This window comes from Lissotriton vulgaris, chromosome 1_2 (assembly GCF_964263255.1).
Source record: "Lissotriton vulgaris chromosome 1_2, aLisVul1.2, whole genome shotgun sequence".
NCBI classification, from domain to species: Eukaryota; Metazoa; Chordata; class Amphibia; order Caudata; family Salamandridae; genus Lissotriton; species Lissotriton vulgaris.
The window spans coordinates 312,141,632-312,164,736 of record NC_141686.1 but is presented as its reverse complement, the minus strand read 5'-3'; the positions used below and the strand labels follow the sequence as shown (position 1 = coordinate 312,164,736).

General features: G+C 43.9%; 1 protein-coding gene across 1 annotated transcript in view; it reads right to left on the bottom strand.

The window, feature by feature from the left end:
• Positions 1–743: 743 nt before the first annotated feature.
• CD6 (CD6 molecule) overlaps positions 744–23,105 on the bottom strand; it is a 187,389-nt gene continuing 165,027 nt past the window's right edge. Inside the window, exons 12-13 of the mRNA XM_086952646.1 lie at positions 7,266–7,379; positions 744–2,214 (exon numbers count right to left, since the gene is read on the bottom strand). Of these exons, the coding sequence (XP_086808772.1) occupies positions 2,138–2,214; positions 7,266–7,379 (191 nt within the window). The 3' untranslated portion in view covers positions 744–2,137. The remainder of the gene's footprint in view (positions 2,215–7,265; positions 7,380–23,105) is intronic.

The window sequence follows — 23,105 nt, the reverse complement described above, 5'->3', positions numbered from 1 at the left end:
TGCTTGGGTGGTTTTACCGTGAGGTCTTGGAAGGAGAATTGTTGGCTATTTGACATGAAGTTAGAACCGTTGAAGCGGTTTGCTATTTTTTTGGTTATTTTTACTGTCTCATTTTTGTTGTAAAAATGGTTTGTTTTGTAGACTACCTAAATAATTTCTCTCAGGTTTGTTTTGTTGTTTAGGTGGAGCTTCCAAAGGTGATTTTAGGGTTACCCCCCTGAAGCCCACATATGTCTGTAGCCTAAACTGTTATTCACTGCTCAGTAGAGATCTTTCTCACAGGTATGATCCTGCAATGTACATTAACGTGAGTATGGATGTATGATGACGGACGTACGGAGTCATGTTTCTCCTCATCGTTGACGCATGGTGTGTGGGTCTGCGTTTGTAGGTTTCTTGATGGGACCCTCACTGTTTGGTACCGAGATTATGGTGACTTCCTTCTTCCACAATGTTCTCAACGGGGCGGCAGTGCCCTGTGGTTCTTGGAGAGTGGTACAGTATTGGCTGATGTGGAAAAAGAAGCTCACATGTGGGAATGGGCACACCAAGCGCTATGTGCAAAATGAGGAATCTGACACATGGGACAAGCATGGAACAGTGGCCAGCAGATTAAGATTATAGTACCCTGAAAACTAGCCAAGAAGTCTCTTAAATGTTACACTTATTATAATATATATGCAACAGACCTTTGAAAATCTGATAAAGCATGTGTTAAAAAATATGTTACACTGATTATGACAAAATACTTTCTTTTTATTGAAAATGATATTGCTTTTTGCAAATAATTCTTTGAAAATAAGTCAGTTTCATCTGAAAATGCAGACATTTCACTAAAAGTTTAATTCCAACACAGCCCCTATCCCAACAGACATACCTATTTACATTACAGTCATATGTCTAAAATAATATACATTCCTTGTCACTTAAAAGGATAAAACATTAGCTCCTTTCTGCTCTTCAGCCCAGAAGCAGTTTTGTTTGGTAAACTGATTTGTTTTTATGTACAGGTATGATAAAGTACTTAAACATGTTTTGTGTGTGTGTATGCGTGCACACGCATGTGCAAACATGTGCATGTGTGGGTGTCAGGGACTGGATGACTTCCTGGAAGTCTCCATTCCTCCTAGTCCTTGCAGTCCTCTTTCTACTTCCTACCAGATCTTGCATCATGAGTTGTCTGCACACCCAAGAGGCAACCCGGTGCTCATAGCTGAATATCGAGTCTACTGATATCGAGATACACAGATATCGTAGACAAAATATCAAATGCTAAGTGCTTGCAGAGGAAGTATAAATTTATTATTTGGAACTCCACATCTAGGTACTTTGAGGATATATCATCAAGGTACATGTATATGGAGTTAGGTATAGAAAATCTATGCTTACCTTACAATATTTTGGATTCCATATTTTGTTAGTGATATTGTATACCTCCTGGGTGTTTAGTGATGATTTCCAAATCCTGCAAGCTGAATGGAAATTGCTGGATAGGGAATACGGTGTCTAGGCCCTGTGCAAGCCTTGCATGTAATGAAGGGCTCATTGGCCCTGCCTGACTCCAAGATGGCAGCCTGAATAGACCTGATCCTAGAATGGCTTCACATTTCCCTCAGCGTTCCTGATTGCAGAACGAGTGTTGGGTGCTGTAGGTCAGCTGGCCAAACCATATCTATTGGGGGTCCACAGGAGATCTACACCTCCTAGCCACTAATAGAAGAAGGCATAGATGGTATGCCAAAGCACTACATTAGCCCCTCAGGTGAACTACCTGCACACAGCCACATGTATGCTCCACAGTGCACTACACTCTGCACAAGGCCCCTGGTCCCACCAGGACTGGGTAAGAGCTGATCCACAGAGATCCAGCCCTGACACCTATGCAGCCCTCTGGCAAGAAAAGCCAAGTTTTTACCATCTGTATGTGTTAGTATGTGTATCACTATGTACATGTGTGCTAAACTATGTAAAGCATGTTTACATTAGTATCAACCTGTGTTTGTGCCTGAAGTATGTACCCTCCCTCCTTTCATCTTACTTCTAGCTTCTTGTTCTCTCTCCCACCTCCTCTTGTCTTGCCCCTCTCTAGCCCCCTCAGCTATCCAAGGATCCCTTCCACCCTCCCCTCTAGTGAACGTTAAAGCTTGTCAGAGACGATGTCATCGTAGTCATTGCATGAAGGACCTGTCCGGAGGTCTGTTAAACCCTGGGTTCCTGCAAAATACAAAAAAATTGTAAGGATTTGGTAGACCAGTGAATGAATGTTTAACTTTTACAGCACATCATTTCTGACATCCAATAAGGATGGGGCATATATATCCGTCCCACCTTCGCACCATTTCTGAGGGTAGTGACTGGTGAAACATGCTGTCCTGTACATTAACAGTGCATCAGAGAATTCTATGTCTGAAGCCAAGGCTCAGATTATGCTTCTCAAACTTTACTGCAATTTTTTCAGTAGCCAATTAAAACTGGAAATGCACAAACTACTTGTCCCATAATCCCATTAACCAATCAGGCCACACAGAATGACTCCTCCTCATTCTTTGCTGCTGCAGCCAAAACTTAATACCATCTTTCTTGCCTCTTGTCTTTGGCTATAATTAATGCAAGTTTGTTCCTTCTAAATGTATTTTTACAGTTGGAAATTGTATTCAGCATGTTTTTCTTTTATTTCAGGCTTATCCAGCTTGCCTTCACCATCAGTATCCTCTGAGCCTTTTACATCAAAGTGCCTTCCTTCGCTGATAGGCACAGCTTATTTACAAAATAATCACTTTATATATTTTTATTACGGAGGAATTCATTTGTTATAGGTCCTACATTCCCATGGACTGCCTTTCTAACGCTGATGGGCACAGCTTTCTGAAACATTATAATACTTGCAGTGTAATCACTTCTGCATATTAGTACTTTTCACAGTCAACTTATGTATATGCCTGGTATATTCTGTATTGATAACACATTAATTACATTTTAGGAATTCTGACCGTGGGTTTTTAATATTATTGTTCCTACTAATCTTCCCACAGTTTCATCTCTTGTACTTTGTCTCTCACTTTTCCTTGTCCATAGTTTCCTCTGAATTCTTCCTATTTTCACAAATTCTTCGCACTCACTTTACCTCTCTCTTTTCTTTTCTTACTCTCCTCTCTTCCCTATAGCAGCATTTACAATGTCTCAACCGCCTTCATTTCTTAATGAAGCAGGGAAAAAATCCCATGGAAAAAATGGGTGAACCTTTTCGAATCTTACTTAATTGCTATAGGGGGTGATAGGTTTTCGTCTTTATGTAAACAACATATCCTTCTGCATAACTTAGGAAAAAATGCTAGAGAGATTTGATGATCTTCCATATTCCATAATTGAAGATGAAGATGTTAATGATGATGTCCAGCATGATGCTTATCAAAACACTCTTAAGATATTAGAAGCCGAATTTTGGGGAAAAGATTCATGTTGTTCTGCAACGGCACAAATTCTTTTCATGATCCCAAGGGACAAATTAAAAAGTGTGCAATTACATTGCTGTATTGAGGAAGTTAGGATCAACTTGTGATTTTGGTACTGTGACTGAATCTCTTATTAGGGATCTACTAGTTAGATGTACAAGTGATAGGAAGATACAAGAGAAACTATTAGCTGACGCCTCTGATTTAAAACATGCTTTTGATATCGTAAAAAGTATAGAACATACTGCATTTTGCATGAATGATATGAGAGATGCAGTTAATGTCAAGCAAGTGATGGACAATGGAGTAAATAAAATAACCACAAAAGATGATAAGAGCAGATCATCATCTACTAAGGTAGTGAAAGAAAAAACAAAAGCAAACAAATTTAAGTGCTACAGGTGTGGTAATCCCAACCATTTGGCCATTAGCGTTAAATGCTCTGGCAGACGTGTTACATGCAGAAAATGCAATAAAAGAGGACAGTTTGCTAAGGTCTGCAAGGAAATTAGGAGAAAGGTTACCCATTTGGTCAGCAATGAACCTGTTCCAAATGAAGATATTGTTTTTCAAGTAGCTAACAATACGGAATCTTGTAGCAACAACTACCCCAAATGTGAGATCATGCTAGAAGACGTCCCGTATGTACTGTTTGCTGACTCATGTTCCCCATATACCCTCATCAATGAATGCACGTTTCACGAAAACTCAGGGAACAAAGACTATACACTATTACCTCCTGACATCAAACCGGGCGGATACAACCATGATCCTATACCTCTTGTGAGCATGCTTCTAATGCACATATATTTCAAGGTCAGATCTACTTTGGGAAAGGTTTATATCACAAAAATGGATCAAAGTTATTAGGGTGGAAACACCTAAAAGACTTGGGGATCAAGCTAGATCCAGATGCTCGTGAACCAGTATATCTTGTGGAGAGGTCAAATATAGGAAAGGAAATAAGCAAGCAATTTCCTAAAGTATTTTCTGATAAATTAGGACTGTTGAAAGGTTTCCTACACAAGATCAAGCTAAAGGCTCAGCACAAACCGGTTGTCCACAAGGCCAGATCAGTTCCTTTACTCATAAGCAACCCACTCAAGAAAGAACTTAACAGGTTAGAAGCCAGCGGTGTGATTGAGCGTATTGAGGTCTCTGAATGGTTGGCTCTCATAGTGGTGGCATCTAAGGAAGGAGGGAAAAGCATTCGTCTATGCGTTGACCTTAGAGAACTGAATTCAAATATTTGGTTGAATAGACATCCCCTCCCAAATATCAACAAGATGCTCAGTGTCATACATGGAGCAAAGTTCTTCAGCATTCTCGACCTCTCCTTAGCTTACCACCAGGTAGCTCTCCATCCTGACTCCAAAACGTTCACCTCCTTCATAACTCCGTTTGGGGTATACCAGTTTTCTAGGATGCCGTTTGGCCTAGCAGCTGCCACGGCAGTGTTTCAATGCATAATGCAACACATCCTACAAAGAACAGACAAAGTGCTGTGTTTTCAGGACAACATCCTAATTTATGGAAAATCAGAGGTGGAACATAATAAGGTTCTAGCGGCAGTCCTAACCAAAATAAACAAAGCTGAGTTCACTACACAAAAGGACAAATGTAAAATAGATGTAAAATCTGTGGTTGATTTAGGTCACACCATATCAGGTGAAGGAATCAAACCTAAATCTAGCCTAGTGGATTCAGTCAAGGTAGCTCCTGCACCTACAAATAAAGAGGAACTAAAATCTTTTCTCGGCCTGTTTGAGTATATGGCCAAGTATATAAAAAACTTGGCAGAACAAGTCAACTCTCTCAGAGAGATACTCAAAAAAGGAACCTCGTTCGAATGGAACTCTCATTGTCAAAATGATTTCATACAGATCAAGCAAGCAATAGTAGAGGCACGTATCCTTTGCGCTTGTCCACAATTAAAACAGTCACGAACGTCTCTGCTAAAACTGCTCTTTATTGCTTTAAACGTCCGCACAAGCCGTTAGCCGTTAGGCACTGCCTTTATATGAGAATCTCCATTTGAAATGTAGGTTTGGTAAATTCATGACTGCAGCTAAAACACTTTTTAAATCTCCTCATATGACTCCAGAGAACCTTGACGCATATGTTGAATGTAAGGGCCTATTTTATAACGTGGTTAGATTAGCACAGCGCACATGAAGTTTACACTGATTGTGCATGACACAATCTAGTTTCACAACCGCCCTGCACCACCCTGTGCCCCACCCTGAAGACCACTCAGTGCCACACCCCGTGCACCAATCACAATGTGTAGTGTAATCAAGTGATGTCACACACCTGAACTTTCCAGGCCCCAGTCTGCCTCGACCCCAGCTCCCGGCACCCATCAGCCCGCCCGCCCTCAACTGTAATGAACCAATAGGAGGGACATGCTCCTTAAAAGGCAGGCGTGCACTACTGACATCACTAACGCAATGCAGTTATCATGCCTGGACCTGGGTGGGCCATCTTCTGGACATACCACGCAGACATGCATCCGAACCGAAGGAGGACAGGAGAGGTGGGCACATTTCTTTTTAATAATTACTGCCTGCATTGCACAAGGAAGAGAAATTCTTGTCACATTTGCAGCACCTCAAATACAGAGGTCAAATGTCCAGCTATATCTTCAGGCACATTTCTGCCTATTTTTTAACACAGGGATTGGTGTTGACAAATTTCTCTCACTTTTCATTCAGAGAAAGGAAAGGAAAATATGTGGCAATCTTGCTGGGGTACACAGAATGTGGAAGAAAAGCTGCAGGTTTACTTCTTGTAACACATATTAAAATGTAAATACCTGTAAATTTACTGCATATATTTAGGATTTAGAAAAGCAAAAATAAAGCACTTTTTTGGTAATTCTGAAGTGTGATGGAAACAAAGATTTTAATAGGACCAAAACAAATCAAGACACTTTACCTGGTGATGCACAAATGATAAATATTCACTGAAACCCGATTTCCACACATTATCATTTGTGTGCAGTATCGTTTGATCAGTAATCTGTATGTCTAAGCAAATGTAGTGGTCATAATAATGGAATATGTGCTTTCTGTGATTGACAGTGTGCTAGCACACCATGCTTTAGTTATGTAAAAAATACAATTGCCGCCTCACGTCTTTTTAAAGCTAGGTGGATCGCGAACGTTTGTCATTCGAAAAAGTGGTTTGTGGTTCTAAAAAGATTGGGAAGCACTGAGACAGAGAGAACATTTATCTATGTATTTATGTATTGTTTTGTTTATTATAGTTATTTACTACAAAAAACAACAACTTTTGTGCTAAGAAAAAGCTGATGAGAACTGCAGTCGTGCAGTTTTAATATTAATGACAGGATGACAGGAGGTATCATTAAGATCTTCAATAGAAAGACATTTTGGAGCCCCAAACTCTGTGACTTTAAGAATTGCAATCAATGAGATTGCAAATGCCTTTGTACAGTAGGCATCAACCTCTCCTTGTATTGTTACACCCTGCCTGTTTCCTTTCTGTCCTCAGTTCTCCTGCTTCTTCAACTCCTCTCCAGAGCTCAGTAGATCATGCATTGACGCCTTACTTGACCTCAGCTCTCACCTGCAGAGACCAGTTCTTTAGCTGAGAACAGCGGTAGATCTTGGGGTGAAGGGAAGCGTAAAGCATATCGGGGCTCCCAGTTTTGGTCTCAGTCTGATTCTCTTATGGAGTAGGCAGATATAATCCCTCTCCTGGTTTTTAATCCCCTCTCCTGCACTCTGAAGGTATCACATCCATGAAATCCTTCCCTCTGCCCTCATCCTCCTAGGGCTGGGTATTTACCTGAGAATGGCTGAGGGTTCTGGGGCAGCGGCGAGTGAGGAGGGGGCTTCCAGTTCTGGTACCAGTCTTCTTCTCCCGAGGAGGTGCTGGACGAGTCCTCTGCCATCCTATTGTCTAAGTAAAAAATGCAGAGTTTTGCATAAATTTGAGGCATTGCCAAATAATGCTCAAAACATGAAAAGCACTTCATTTACAGGGCTCGTCCTATAATGCGCGCTCGAGACGGATCTATCAAGTGGTTACATATCAGGGCTCTGCAATATTTACAAATGGTAGTGGTGGTCTTACTGGTAGCACACCACTCTTTGTGTGCATTATACATTGACACTACAGTGTTGGTGCCCCTCAAGGTTAAAGATCCTACACCCCACTACCTAAGGTGTCAGCCCACTGCGGTTCAAAAGAACCCAGTGTAAATGTCAAAACACATGAGTAAACCTCGGCACTCCAATCAGTTCAGTATTGATTCATAAATAGTTCTATATGCAAACCAATTCAGACAAAACAGCAAACCATATTCGACTTGCTGTTCAATTTAATAAATATATGGAACATACAAATTTGACCATGTATTTAAAAGCAGAACATTTCAATAACATTATATTTCACAAACGGAGGGCATAATATAGTAATCCTCCTGTAAGGCGTTGGACCGGCAGCCAACATGGGTTTCGTTAAAGAGTAACTTTTTCAAGGCTTCAGTAAATATTGAATGAGTCCCAGAAGTATTCCGTAGACGTTAGAGGTCTTCCAGTACAAATGATCAATCCCTATTCAAATATTTCATATTTTATGCCCGGAACGGACATAGCGCCACACAATTTCAATGGATCCAATACAAGTCATATATCGATCGAGGAAAGTTTAGGGCTGTGATATGCCCCTGTCCGTAAGAGTTCCGCCGTATATCGATGCCGTCCTGAGTAGGTCATCAACGTTACGGTCATATTTGTATGTTCCATATATTTATTAAATTGAACAGCAAGCCGAATATGGTTTGCTGGTTTGTCTAAATTGATTTTCATAGAGAACTATTGATGAATCAATACTGAACTGATTCGAGTGCCGAGGTTTACCCATGTTTTTACATCTCAGGGCTTGTCCTGCATTGCAGCTCTGAATTTTTAACAGGAAAAGTCAGGCTCTTCTTTATTAGAGGGTTGTTTCAATAATGGTCATACATTAGCAGTGACAGCAACTTCCAATTCATTTGTTTGTATAGTTTAAAACTGGAATGCAAATTTTTAAGTCTCACCTACCAGACAGCGTAAGCTTGCAGCCCACCTATTTATTACCATTGGTTGGCTTTACTGTCACTTTCCTTTGCTTGTATTATCAATGGGAACTAGCCTCAAAGTGCATAGGGATAGTGTGTTTGTACGGAAGAAAGAAATATTATTTCTTTTGAAAGCCCTCACCCACCAACCTAGTTGGTGGCATGCTTCATCATCGGGCTCCACCCGGTGACACCGAATGTGTCCCGGGTGTGTTTCTAGGCCTGTTTCCAGCAGAGCTGGTTTCGTGGTGAATGAGTGTGCAGTGATAGTGTGTAAGTGTGAATTAAAAACTGTCCTCGGGTCCCAATTCCTATACTAGATAATTTTATTAGCGGGCCTTTGGCAGTGTTAAACACAAAGCAATGGATGTGTTGTGGAGTTATCTATGGTCTCCCACATCCTGTGTGGTCAACATGTTTCAGCCAGGCCTTGGTAACGAGCTGGCTTTCTTCAGGACCTATGAATGTGTGAAGTGCTCGTGAAGTGCTTTAAAAAAAGGCAGGGTCAAGAATTGAGTGAAAGTGACCCGCTATGTGTTGCACTTGCTAAGGTGCAATATGCCTAAGAGGGTGTTTCACTCTGTGCTTTGTACTCTTGAGATTATCAGAGTATCCGGCATTGGGGTCGGCATAGAAATGGCTTTTGGGTGAAACTCCCTCCCCGCTTCAGTACCTACTTGGTATACATTGAATCTCCGTGGATGCACCTTTGCTTACCTTTCATTTATTAGCTTGTTTTGGCTTTCTTTCCTCTTCTTGTTTTTGACCTCCCATGGAGTATGGACACATTACTTGTGTCCTTCCACAGCTTGCTTTCAAGCTCTATCTTTTTCTTTTTGGTTGAGCACTCCATGAGAGTGCATGTATTTTTCAGCTGTCTCTTTCGTGTACGATTTGCCCTGGGCATACTCTTTTGCCATGATGTACAGCATCAGAATGCTGAACAGCATGGCAAAAACATTGGCAAGAGGTTTCTTTTAGCATTGGGACTTGAATTAAGGTACTTCTTATCCCTATTTGCACCAAAATAATTTAGTTCAAGAGCATGGTATGCCATCACAAAAGTGCTAATATTTAGGATAATAGAGTACTAATATGTGTTTTTATAGTGCTGATGGTATTCAGTAGTTAATGCCATAATAAAAAAGAATTACTAGTTTCAAAGCTTTTATATATTTTTTGGTGAATATGAAATGGAGCATGTGAGAAATTGGGCTATTGGGTGATGGGGGTTAAAACCCTTCTCAAGCAACAACCACAATTCTTGGCAAGGGTGAACCACAAACATCACTACATTGACCTGTGCTTAACCTTCTGGTATCTTGGCACAAAAGTAGTGAGGCTTAACTTAGAGGCACTGTTTAAAGTATTTGTGCAACACACAAACAGTAATAAAGTGAAAACAAAACAAAAGAAAAAATCCAAACAAATGGAAAAATAGAGTAGAATTTAACAAATAAAATGAATTTGAAACAAATGCAATCCAATCAGTAGAATTGTAGTTACTCATTTGTGTGTGTAATCTAGCAAGTTAAAGTTCAAAGTGCCAACTGCAGATATCTGGTTGCGCGATACTGGGGCAAAGGACAAACTTATGGCCAACAGCGATGAATCGCTGGTTGGATAAACCAGGCGCCTAATTACGATTCTGGCTGTCCGAGGAATGCCGGACTTGCGTTGGCGGTCTTGTGAATGCCACAGTATGACCCTAGTTGTTGTGCCGGCCTAGGATCGCCGACTCAATCAGCGAACTGCCGTTTGGTGGCCGTTGTGCAGCGGCAAAGAGCCTGCAGTATACTTAGCAGGACTACTGTGGTCCCGCCAAGCATATTACGACTATCATCTTCACCACTGATTTCATGGATGTCTTTCCTCCATGAAAACAGTGATGGCACCTGCAGCGCCCCTTTGCGCCTCAAGCCTTATGGATGCACAAAGAGGAGAACAACATGTACCCCCCTGTGTGGATGCACAGAAGTTCTAGCACGGCATGGACTTTCAAGTCCACACTGTGCTGGAACTTCCTTTGACTTTCCCATTACGGTTTGGTTGGAACTCCAAAGGAATCGCCCGCCAATGACAAAAAAAGTAATTATTTGGCAGGCGGTTCTCACGCGGGTTTGGGCCGATTACGAGTTTGGCGATGTGGCGGCAGGACCGCCCGCTGCACCATCAAACTCGTAATCGGGCTCTAAATGGATTGGGCACCGTTTTGGCTTACCTTCAGACGTAGAGGAAATCCTGTGTGAAAGTCAAGGAGAAGGCAGAGTTCAGTGGGGCAAGGCAGCAGACTGTGGCTGAGGAGGAGTTGTTGTCACAGAGGGAACTCTGGACGAAGCCTTGGTGAAGCGATCGACTATGGCAGGAAAAAGCTCTGAGCAGAAATAGCTGCATTCTCAAGCCGAGGAATTCATCATCGAAAACCTCCAGCAGGACATATCTGAAAACTGTAGCCGAAGAGGGCTCCATGAAACCAGATACCATCACTCGGAAATCCCGCTGAACAGGATTTGCTGCTGTGGAAAAGAACGTAGCTCAAGCTACCGCAAAGTCAGGCCAACCGGCTATGTACCATGATTGATTGGCTAGCAGGAGGCCATCCAACTAGCTCTGCCAGTGACTCTGGTAGTTCTAGGTTCAAGCAGCAACATAGCCTTCAAGCAGCAGGGTAGCCCCCTGTAGAAGCAACAAGCCTCAATCAATAGGACAGTCATCTAATAGAAACATGGCAGCCCTCTGAGGTACAAGGAAGACCTAAGGCATCCACCTGGGGCCCAAGGGCAGTCCTCTGGTAGACAAAGGCAGTCCTTCTGAAGACCTCTGCTGACGGGAGTGAACAAAAAAGTTGCTCTGAAGGTCCAATATTTATACCTGTTGGGATCCTTTGAAGGGGGAAAACTTCTAGGCTACCCCCACATCTGGTTGTGGAATGTCTCACTGTCTGAGAGGTGATTACACAAAGCCTAATATCAGGGTCATGTGACTCAGGACACTGGCAGCAAACACCAAGCGCCAGATTTACAGAATGTACACAACGCAGCACAGCAGCTAAAATTCCTGCGCTGCGTTGTGTGAGAAGGAGAAAGCAGGAGAGTGCCACATCTACAGAGATATGACTCTCACCTCCCCTTCCCAAGCCATAGCTCAGACTTTCGCTGCCAACCACCATGCGCACACCTTTACTCCATAGTGCAAGGGTGTGTGCATGGGTTGTGTACTGTTGAGGTTCCCTTCCAATACAAACAACTATACCCAGACAACTTTTCAAACTTGTCCTACTTTGTATGTGTGCTGTACAGAGCAGCACACGTGCCAAGTTAGAAAAGAAAAGAGAAATGAAGCCTTTCTCCTTTTAAACATCTGCTTTACAGAGGTGTTAATTTTTGACGCATAACCCTGTCTCACATTTTTGGTAGATACAGTTTTGTGTCAAAAGGCATAGGTGGTTGCATGTGACGCTTCCTTGATGGAAAGTAATGCAAAATAAAGCTTTAAGGCAACTTTCCAGTGCAAAAAGTAAATAACAAAAAGCACATCAGCGCTAGTTTGCGCCACTTTTATGACACAAACATAGCAGAAAATGTTCTTTAAATTTGGCCCCAAATGGTTAGGACATGAAAATGCCAACTTTTTAGAAGTGCCATTTTCAGAATTGTGAGTTAGAATCGTGAGTTGAAATCAGACTTCAACATTAAAGAGAATTTTAAATTACAATTCATTTAAGTCCAAACAAGACATTTCCACCTGTTCTCAATCAAATGTTAGCACTTATTAAATGTAATAAGGTAACCCAAACTTATCCTATTGGAGAGGTAGGCCTTACAGTAGTGAAAAACACAATGAGCCAAAAGTTCATTTAGATGCAAAAAGACACTGACAAGATTCAAGAAACACTTTGTGGATAAAAATCATGGAGAAGAGGACTTTCAGTGGACAGTATTAGAAAAACCATTCATACCGTCACTCATTAGTGATATTTCAAAGTACCTGGTCATGAAAGAGCAAAAATGGATATTCAGGCTTCGTAGTGATACACTTGGCCTTACCGATGACATACCTTGGACTAGCCTGTAAGATTTTAAGATGAGGGGTGAGTCCAGCTATTCATTGTACTCTCTGGTCCACCCGTGAGGGCAGTTTACTTCATAGTTTACTTCATTCCTTAGTGATTGGACGCAACAGGCAGACTACAAGCAGCCCTAATGCACAATTGGATAATTGTCTAGAGACGAAGAAATAGCAGGTCAAACAAGCGTTATGGCTCAGATAGAGTGCGATACACACGGGTGTTCCTAAGATTGTAAAGCTAAAGTATTAGCAGTTTGAATTTGGGACAATGGTGTATATGCGGTATACATGGATTGATCAAGATCAACCACAGCGAGTATCTAGGCATGACTTGCAAAAGGAAAGCCCTTAAATCTAATAGTTCTGGAGAGATCGGATTCAGTCTAATCCTAAATATTTACAATTAAATATCCTTTATGGCCCATCTCTACATGTCCAATACTAGCCCTACTACAAGTTTATGGCAATACTGTGAGTGTATGTTTGATCAAGATCAGCATCTAGTATTATGGTCTGTGCATTTAAGCCTCTCAGTAAGCATTGTTATTTATATAGGCCCACTTGTGATACCATTAGGTTTGGGCTTTGTTGAAACTGAATGGATTTATGCAGCCCGTTGGTAATGCTTACGAGCAAAATCACAAAGGACATCGTGGGTTATTATGTATGTCAAGTTTTTGTAATAATAGCGCACTACAGGCATTTCAAGGCTACTTTGCAATGATACTTTTACATCCCCTTTCTTTAGACCCTGTACATATTGCAGGATTAAGGGTGAGTCGTTGCTGTTTGCCCTCTGTGTTTCGATAAAGTCATCTTGTTCGGATATAACAAAACTACAAATGTCATCACCATACGTCAGTTTGTAGTCCTGCGATCTCTCGCGAGTTTGGAACGCGAGATTACGGGCCGAGGAACAAGCGGTCCCTTTTTGTCTTCTTTTTGTCTACACAAGGTAATTTAGTTTATAATAAGGATGCATATAAGTTCTATGAAGCCACCATATGGCGGGCTAATTGAGATTCAAGTAGCGCTGGGTGTCATGGGGCTTGCCTTAGTATGACTGGCACCAGCCTTTCTGTTGGCTAATGTAAACGACTTGCCTGAGCCGTTCGTTGCCTCACCCTTGACTCAGGATCCGTCTGAGGCAAGGACGGACAGGTAGTCTAGCTGCGGGCATGTACAGCCACTTCTTTGTTTGATGCAATGTGGAACTGCTGGTAACATGGGCATTTTTAACGAGCAGTATCATTAGGGGCCCCAAATCTTTGTTGAGGGCTATATTGAGGCTACTAACTATATATAGAACCATCTTAGGCTTCCTCATTCCGAAATTGAATGGAGAACAGATGGTTTGTGGGTTTCCAATCTATGGAGGATGTTTTCCACTCCATCTTCAGTATAAACCTCTTCTCAATAACGTCTTTTAATAGACATGACGATACAGTGAAATTGTTATGTACACCTCTACATCAATGGATTTTCTGTTCTTGGAGGTCTATATCTTAACATGCAAACTGTGGGTTTATTCAGTGTTAAGAATTCTTGGGTTAAGTCTTGTGGCGTTCCAGAATTGGCAATTTTCTGAGATGGCTCGACGATAGAAGAGGTTGCAGAATGAGGATGCAAAGGACTTATAAGCTCTAGTGCTTTCCCTTTGCTTTACCTTCACAGAGCGGGGCCTCCATTTCCTGAGCTTGGTCCAGGTGAGGTGAGGTCCAGGCCCCGTTCAAGCTGGGTGAGCACACTAAATTGTTTTGAACTGGCATGAACTTACATGAACAAAGCAAATAAGAGAGCAATTTTATAGTAAATTGTTATACAATTCAATTGTTTTCTAGATGCTATCTACATTCCTTGATGCGGAGCATTAGCACAAGTATGTTGTATTTGTTCCAACCTCTTATCTTTGTTTGTATTCTCATTATCAAAAGTCTCGTTTAAATATAAGTTTTCACTTTTTGTTAGTATACAAAAGTAGCAAAAGTTTTAGAGCAGAGGCCCTGAAGAAAGCCAAGGTATTTGCCTCCCTATTGGCTGAAACATGTTGGCCCTTTTGCAGTTATTTGTTGAAACTGCTTTTTGCATTGTTCTGTTTTTAACTAGGGGGTGAGTCGGTATTCTAATAAAAAGTTCCCCCTTTTTGCCCCTCATCACCCTATTTTACTCACCACTTTTTTGTGTTTTGCACTGCACTGAATTCCCTTATGATCTACTATTTGTGGTCTAAAGTGATTGTGGGTCTGATCCAATTCAGCCAATTATCGTGGTTATGCCATCAAGTCTCTATGATCAAGAGACATACCATCCCGATAGATGGATGACCAAATGAGAAGATTGAGCATTGAGACACATTGATGGGAATCCATTCAGTTGTTTTTGGATCTCACTAGTAATTACTTATCGTTTGCTCTTTTTCTTGTTTTTTCTGTCCTTGTGAGCTTTTACATGACTTGTGTTCCGACTCACTCAGTGAGGAGTTGAAGGCTGCCAGCTATATTAGCGGCCTTTAGACCCCCGTTTTTTTCTGTTTATTACATTCAAGTAATTCATTGTCCATCAGATAGATGTCATCAACATAGGACACTGCCTCCTTGTTACATGTTTGTAATAATTCTGACACTCTTGCCGAGAGTGCCCTAGGCTATTCCTATACCCATGAGGCAAACAACTAACATTTCACTGAGTGCCCAGAGCAGGGAATGCTGTCAAGTGTCTGTTTTCTGGAGCTATATTTTGGCAGAAGAATCCATTTGAGATATCTAATGTTGTTTTTTTTTTTCTTACAATGTTATTCATTAATGCGTCACTTTGTACATTTTGAACTGCAAATGTTCATGTGCATGTGTTTAAGTGTTGGTAATTCAAAGCTAGATGATATGAGTTGTCAGGTTTTATTACAGTAAACAAAGGATTGTTCCTTGGGGAGGTGCCAGTCTCAATCACACCTTGGTATCCAAATTGGATTAAGAGTTCTTTTTGCATCATTTTTAATAGGGTACTGTCTCAGCGGATTTGGAGTAGATTTTAATGGGATTTTGTGGTGAGTAGACTCCACGTCCCACCCTACATGGTTGCGGTATAAAGCCGGAGCTATCGCTAGCGCCCAGTCCTGTGCGTATGAATGTTTTAAAGATTCTGGAACGAGGTCGACAAAAGCAGGCAAAATGACGCTTTCCTCTTTTGGGCAATCCATCACAAATTCTTTTTCTGCTAAAAGGATGTTGTATCCAAATGATTAGATCTCCCAAAAGAGACCTTTCACTTTTCTTGAGGTGTCCCCCTCTATTTGGAGTGTAATTTAATATAGTTGATTTGGGACACTAACTCTTGTATCAGGTGTTTCCACCGTGATATGTTCATTCAATACTGCTGTCACCAGAAAATCCTTCAGGTTCTGGCAAGCTATTGTTTCTTCTACAGCGCTTTCTACCATCGTCAGAGCCCATTCCCCATTTAGAAACTGAGTCCTCAGTAACCTGGGCATGTATAATATTTAAGCAAGCTACTTTCTTCTTTTTGAATTGAGGTTTTGCTTTAGGCTGTTCTTCCTGTTTGATAATGTATTCTGAATTATGATGTGTTTCCATTTTTGCTTTGGACTATCTTCTGTCTTTTGTTCTGATCTCCCGTCCCTCTCTGAGTTTTTTGATGAACCTTGAAAGGAACGAAATGAGCATGTATCAGGGTCCTCATACCTATCAGATTTCCTTATGTTATCATGATTTCTAAGGTTATTCCTCTTTTCAGAGGACTCCTGTTGGGGAGAGCCACACCTTGATCGTGAATTCTTTTCTCTATTTTTTATTTTTAGATTGTTTGTTATCCCATTTCTTTTCAGAAGAAGATGGTGCTGATGAGCATGATTGCGGAGACTTGAGCCAAATTACCCATTGGTTTCATCCCCAAGTCCAGGGCAGGTATTTCCCCTTACTCATTCTGTATCTGTTTCAATACCTCTGGTATTGTGTATTCTGGTGTGTACAGCAGCAAAGATTGTTCCCCATTTGGTACAATCCTCAATCGAGAGAATCAGCCCCATTGGCAAGCAAATGGTTAGCATTCTATGTTTTTCCTGCAGACCTGTATGGGGAAATACTACTTCCAGTTGTACAATTTTTTGTGCTAGGGGATTGTCCCCAAAACTGATTTTAATATCTGTCACAGGTAAGACTGTTAATGTTCGCACAACAAATTGGACAATGTGTCTGTCTTGTCCCCGGGGGGCAGAGTGAGCACAAGAAAGGGAATCCCTACGAGCCGACTAAGAGAAACTATCTTGGATACATACAAGATATAAATGTGAGGCACGATTGGACTTTTTGTTAAAAAAGTGGAACAAAAGAACCACTGACAGTAGCTGCACAAGTCGTGTAAGTACTTATCCTTTGATTTGTTATGTTATGTTATGTTAGTAGCATTTCTAAGGCGCGCAGCTGCCCCAGCCAAGGGGCGTCCTGGCGCCTGATCGGGTACCACAACACAACAGATCGATGCTGGGAAGGAGAAGGGGAATCATACAGCAATAGGGAACAGATAAGTTTTTATGGCACGCCTAAAAGAAGTGAGGCTGTTCAAGGCTCGAATATGGACAGGGAGAGAGTTCCATAGTCCTGCCGCTAGCACTTGAAAGGAGTGGCCTCCCATCCTACTCAGTCTAAACCGTGTACTGACCGCCAGATGGAGAGATTCTGATCTAAGAGACCACGTAGGAACATAGGAGGTAACAAGCTTAGCAAGGGCAGGGGGAGAGGAGAACTTCAAGATTTTAAATGTCAGGCAAAGGGCCTTAAATTTAATTCTCTGTCTGACCGGCAGCCAGTGGAGCGAAGTCAGAACAGTAGAGACAGAGCAATGTCTAGGAAGGCCGACGATAGCACGCGCCGAGGCATTCTGCACCCTTTGCAGTCTAGTAGCCTCCGCCTGATTCACTCCAAGCAGCAACGCACTCCCATAGTCCAGCCGAGAGAGGATGGAGGCTTGGACCACCAGTTGCCGAGTAGGGGGGTCGAAGAATTTGAGGATCGGTCTTAGCCCTCGCAGAATACCATAGCAGGTAGCTGCGACCTTCTTCGTGTGGCTGGTGAAGGAGAGTGTAGGATCCAGCCAAACCCCCAAGTTCTTAACTTCGGCAGCTGGGATGGGAGTCATCCCCAGCTCTGGAGGCCACCACTGATCTCCCCAAAGCTCCGCCTGCTTTCCTAAAATCAGGACTTCGTTTTTTTTGGCATTTAACTGCAAGCAGTTAGTTCGCATCCAGTTTGCCACGGCTATGAGTCCTGCACGGAATTTGGGAGCGTTCACCTCGGGATCACCACTGAGTGTCACCGCCAGCTGCGTGTCGTCGGCATACGATGTCATGGTAAGGCCACATTGTCTGACGACTGCAGCCAGCGGCTTCACATATAGGGGCTGGGGGTTCCGCAGGGCTCAACGCAGAGCCCTGCGGAACCCCCAGCCCCAGAGGATGGAAAGAGGACTGACCAGGAGGAATAGCCACTTTAAAAAACCGGTCCGAGAGGAAAGAGCGAAACCATTGGAGAGCAGTCCCCTCAATTCCCACTTCCTCCAAACACTGTATCAGAATATCGTGAGACACCGTATCAAACGCGGCGCTCAGGTCTAACAAAAGGAGCGCCGCTGTCTGCCCAGCATCTAGCACCGTTCGCAAGTGCTCGGTCATAAAGAGCAGTGCCGTTTCAGTGCTATTATGTGCACGAAAACCATTCTGGCTCTCGTCTAGAATGTTATTACGAGAGAGATGGGCGGACAAGATGGAATTTACGTGTGCCTCAGTAACCTTAGGGGTCCAGGGCAGGAGGGAGATGGGACGGTAGTTTTCTGGTAATAGGGGGTCAAGGTTAGGCTTCTTTAAGATTGGGCTGACCACTGCCTGCTTCCAGGAAGAGGGGACCACACCTGAAGTGAGCGAAAGATTGATCAGATCCAGGATAGGCTCGCGACATAGGGGAGGGAGGAGTCTGAGTAACTCTGGCTTCAGCGGATCTAATGGAGAACCAGCTTTAATTTTGAGGCTCAGAGTGTCAAAAGTCTCCTCAGACATTACTGACAGGGAGGACAGGGGTTCATGAACCGTAGCCATCACCCCGGTTTGCTCAGTACCGGGCACAGATGATGTAAATCCTCGGTAGATTGCCTGCACTTTCTCCACGAAAAAGAATGCCAGACTTTCACAGTGAGAGTCCGTGCAGATTTCCGCCGAGGTGGCCCGTTTACCCATAAGGTCTTTGTAACGGGGTCGGGTTGGGCTGCCAAGAGGAATGGTGGATTCCTGATTGTACCTCTTCTACTTCACAGACTACAACTACGAGGGGGGCCTGGAACGCGGAACCACCCGATGAATCGTCCACAGTTCCCTTTAAGTGGGCGTATGAGAACTTCCCGGAGGACCCGCCTACCTCTGACGTCTACGATCCTGGATGGGTGAAAACGGGGGAAGCCCTGTACGCGGCGTGTGACGTCACCAGCGCACCGAGGGACGGAGGACGCGAGGAGAACCGAGCGGAAGAAGAAGACGAAGGAGAAAACGGAAGGCGAAAAGAAGAAGGAGAGCCAGGAGGCCAACGACCCTGTGTTCCGCCGTGCCACGCTCCCGAGGGAGGAGTGTGGCTCAGCCAGGTACGGCGGCGTTGGGCGGCTTGGGTGGGGAGGAAGAGTTCCCCGTGTGAATAGCGTTAAAAAACCCCTGTGTGTACCTTCCCTCTGTGTTTCCCGTTCCCTTTCTAATTCCCGTTACCTACCTGAACCGCACCTATCCCGTTTCTCCTCACTCGTTCCCCCTCCCGTTACAGCACAGAATCACTAGCGTGTTTGTACTATACACCGGTGTCCCTCACTACCACGGGTTCCCTTGGGTGCAACAGCTTGTCAGATAAAAAGACTAACGGCGTCCCTCTGTCCATTTCCTTTCTTACATGTGGATATGACGGGGAGAGCAACGCCATAGACTGGGACCTTACTGGAGTGACGACATCCGGCTTGCCAAGAAGACATCACTCCTCCGACATCCATCTCTGAATAGCGGGACTTTTCCTATCAACTGCCCTGCGTGCCCCGAAGACCACCACCACGGATAAAATAGAGTTTGCGAGGGAGAGACTAACGTTCCGCACAAGACGCACCTTGAAAATAAAACCTAGTTTAAAACGATATACGGGTCAAGTGTCTGTTGAGCCAGAGTTTGTTACCACCGCAAGCGTTCCCAATCCCCCTGCCCAGCCTACATTGGTGTCAGAAGTGGGATTAGGCCCCTCCACTCAAACAGTAGATATGGAACAAGTGGTGCAACAACTCATTGAAGGCCAACAGAAGTTGGAATGGGCTATCCGCCAACAAATGTCGTCTGCGGATGCTGACAGGGACATGTTTAAAAATTCCATTACGGCCCAACTCGAGGGATTACACAAGGTAGCACAGAACCCCGGGGTGCCTTCCACAACAGAGCGACGGGGATTTGGGCCCCATCCGTCCGGAATGCAGTTGCAGACATACGTGCCAGGGGAGGATCCCGACGCGTTCCTACTAAACTTTGAACGAGCAGCCAGAGCATGTAGTTGGCCCGAGGAAAAATGGCCATTCTTTTTGGCTCCACTACTGTCAGGTGAAGCACAAGCAGCATACCAAGTGGCCAACCATGCGGGAGTAACTCCGTATGCGACCATTAAAGCCGTTATCCTGGACCATCTGGGGTTGGACGCAGAGGCCTATAGACTGCGATTTAGAAAAGAAAAAGGGGTAGCAGGGGAACATCCCAAGACATTATACTTGCGGTTAAAAATGGCCGCCGACAAATGGTTGAAGCCTGAAAGCAGGAGCAAAGAGGAAGTCATGTCCAGCATATACCTGGAACAGTTCATGGAAGCCTTGCCATATGGCACTCAGCGATGGCTCAGACAACATTCAGGCCTCACCGCTGAACTGCCATAGAGATGGCTTCGAACTACAATAGAGCGATGCCCCGAGCCTTGCCATGGGATATGGACAAAGGCAACAAAGGACCTATGGGGGTGGCAAAACCTGAAAAAAAAACAAAACCAGCACCAGAACAGTGGAAACCTCGCCCCATAAGATATGAGCCTCCTACCCAAAGAGGTCCTCAGTGTTTTGACTGTGGAGAGTGGGGCCACATAGCTAGTATGTGTCCCCGGAAAAGATCAACCGAGGAGCCTATGGAGGTCGGCTATATACCAAAGGCCGTGATGTACACAGCGGAGATGGGACCCTCCTTCTACGCAAGGGTAATAGTGAACAGTAAATGCATAAAAGCCCTTCTAGACTCCGGTTGTAAACAATCTGTCATAAAAAAGCTACACGTACTGCCCTCCCAGGTGGGCCCTGACCTGACAGTACACATTAGATGTGTTCATGGTGACGTGAAACCGTACCCAGTGGCTCATCTTACTCTTAGGCCCTTGGGTGGTGAGCCTTGCAGAGTGAAGGTAGGGGTGGTAGAGTCATTACCTGAAGACCTAATCTTGGGGTTAGACAATCCTGATTTTTTGAATCTCTTCCGCAAGCAGTTAGAACTACCAAGAGAAGCATTGTTATCGACTGAACCCTGGGAGACAGACCGGAGTTTCAAGTTTGCCCAGAGTAATGACCCTACGCTCCTGAATGCATGAGAAGCAGCCCATATCAATGAAACCACACCTTCACCTGGGTATCCCAGATTCAAGATCATTAATGATCTGTTGTACAGAGAAGGGAAAGCAGGTGATTCCCCACAGCTAGTAGTCCCAAAGGACTTTAGAGACCAAATTCTGTTCTATGCCCATACCCACCTAACGGCAGGTCATAGCGGGGCTGAGAAGACCCTACAAAACATCACAAGACTGTTCTTTTGGCCTGGCATTTATAAAGCCTCAGAAGAATACTGTAGACAGTGTGAGGTATGCCAAAAGAAAAACATGAGCAGACCTCCGGCAGTACCTCTCCAACCATTACCCATCATTGGCAACCCCTTCGAAAGGGTGGGCATGGACCTCATTGGCCCCCTACCTCGTACCTCCAGAGGACACACATATGCCCTTGTTGTCGTCGATTATAACACCAGATTTCCTGAAGCTTTTGCTCTTAGTGCTCCGACAACCCGGAATGTGGCAGATAAATTGATCGAATTATTTTCAAGGGTTGGGTTTCCAAGAGAGATCCTCACGGATCAGGGGACGCCCTTTGTGTCTAAAATGATGGCCGAGGTTTGTAAAACTCTAGAACTGAAACACATACGCACCTCGGCGTATCATCCACAAACGGATGGGTTGGTTGAGAGATACAACCGCACTCTCAAATCCACATTAAAGAAAATGTTGGCGGCCGAAAACAAAGACTGGGACAAGTTGTTACCGTTGGCCCTCTACGTGCTGCGGGCCCAAGTACAGAGCAGCTTGGGGTACTCCCCGTTTGAGTTGTTATATGGCCGCCAACCTAGGTCGCTATTGGAGATCACGAAGGAGGCCTGGGAAAAAGAAGAGGAGGCGGAACAAAGGTCACTATTAGAGTATACCAATCAGTTGAAATCCCGGCTGGGTAAACTCAGGGACCTGGCATACTCCAACTTGGAAAGATCCCAGGTGAATCAGAAACACCAGTACGACAAAGGCAAGAAATGGCGGGTGTTGAACAAGGGGGACTGGGCACTAGTGCTTCTTCCTTCATCAAGCCAAAAGTTCAAAAGTGAGTGGAAGGGACCCTACCAGGTCATAGAGACCATAGGCAAAACCACCTATCGACTTCAAATCACACCGGGAAGGCAACAAACTTTCCATATCAATCTGTTAAAAAAATGGATAGGTCCCCCACCCAAGGCAGCAAACTTAACATTGCCATCGAGGAGCGAGGGATCTACCCTCGATAAACTACCCCTCAATCCTGAACTAACAGACATTGAAAAAGAAGAACTAGTACAAACTTTACACCAGTTCGCTCCGATGTTTTCGGATGTGCCAGGTCGCACTCATTTAGCCGAGCACTGTATAGAAACTGAACCCGGCAAGGTAGTGAAGCAAAGGGCCTACCGCATTTCGGCGGCCAGGAGAGCCGACGTAAAAAAAGAGGTCCTGGACATGCTACAGTTAGGGGTCATCCGGCCGTCACACAGCAACTGGGTGTCCCCCATAGTGATGGTACCAAAACCGGACGGGTCCATCCGGTTTTGTATGGATTTTCGCGCCCTAAATGCCATCTCTTCCTTTGATGCCTTTCCGATTCCACGAGTTGATGAACTCATAGAGAGAATCGGAGAGGCCAGATACATCACAACTCTGGACTTAACTAAGGGGTACTGGCAAGTGCCCCTGCGAGAAACAGACAGGCATAAAACAGCGTTTGCCACGGATGATGGATTATTTGAGTTTACAGTGTTACCTTTCGGGCTACACGGAGCCCCAGCAACTTTTCAGAGACTCATGAACACTGTATTGGCTCCCCACACCAAGTACAGTTCCGTGTACCTCGATGATATAGTCATATTTAGTAAG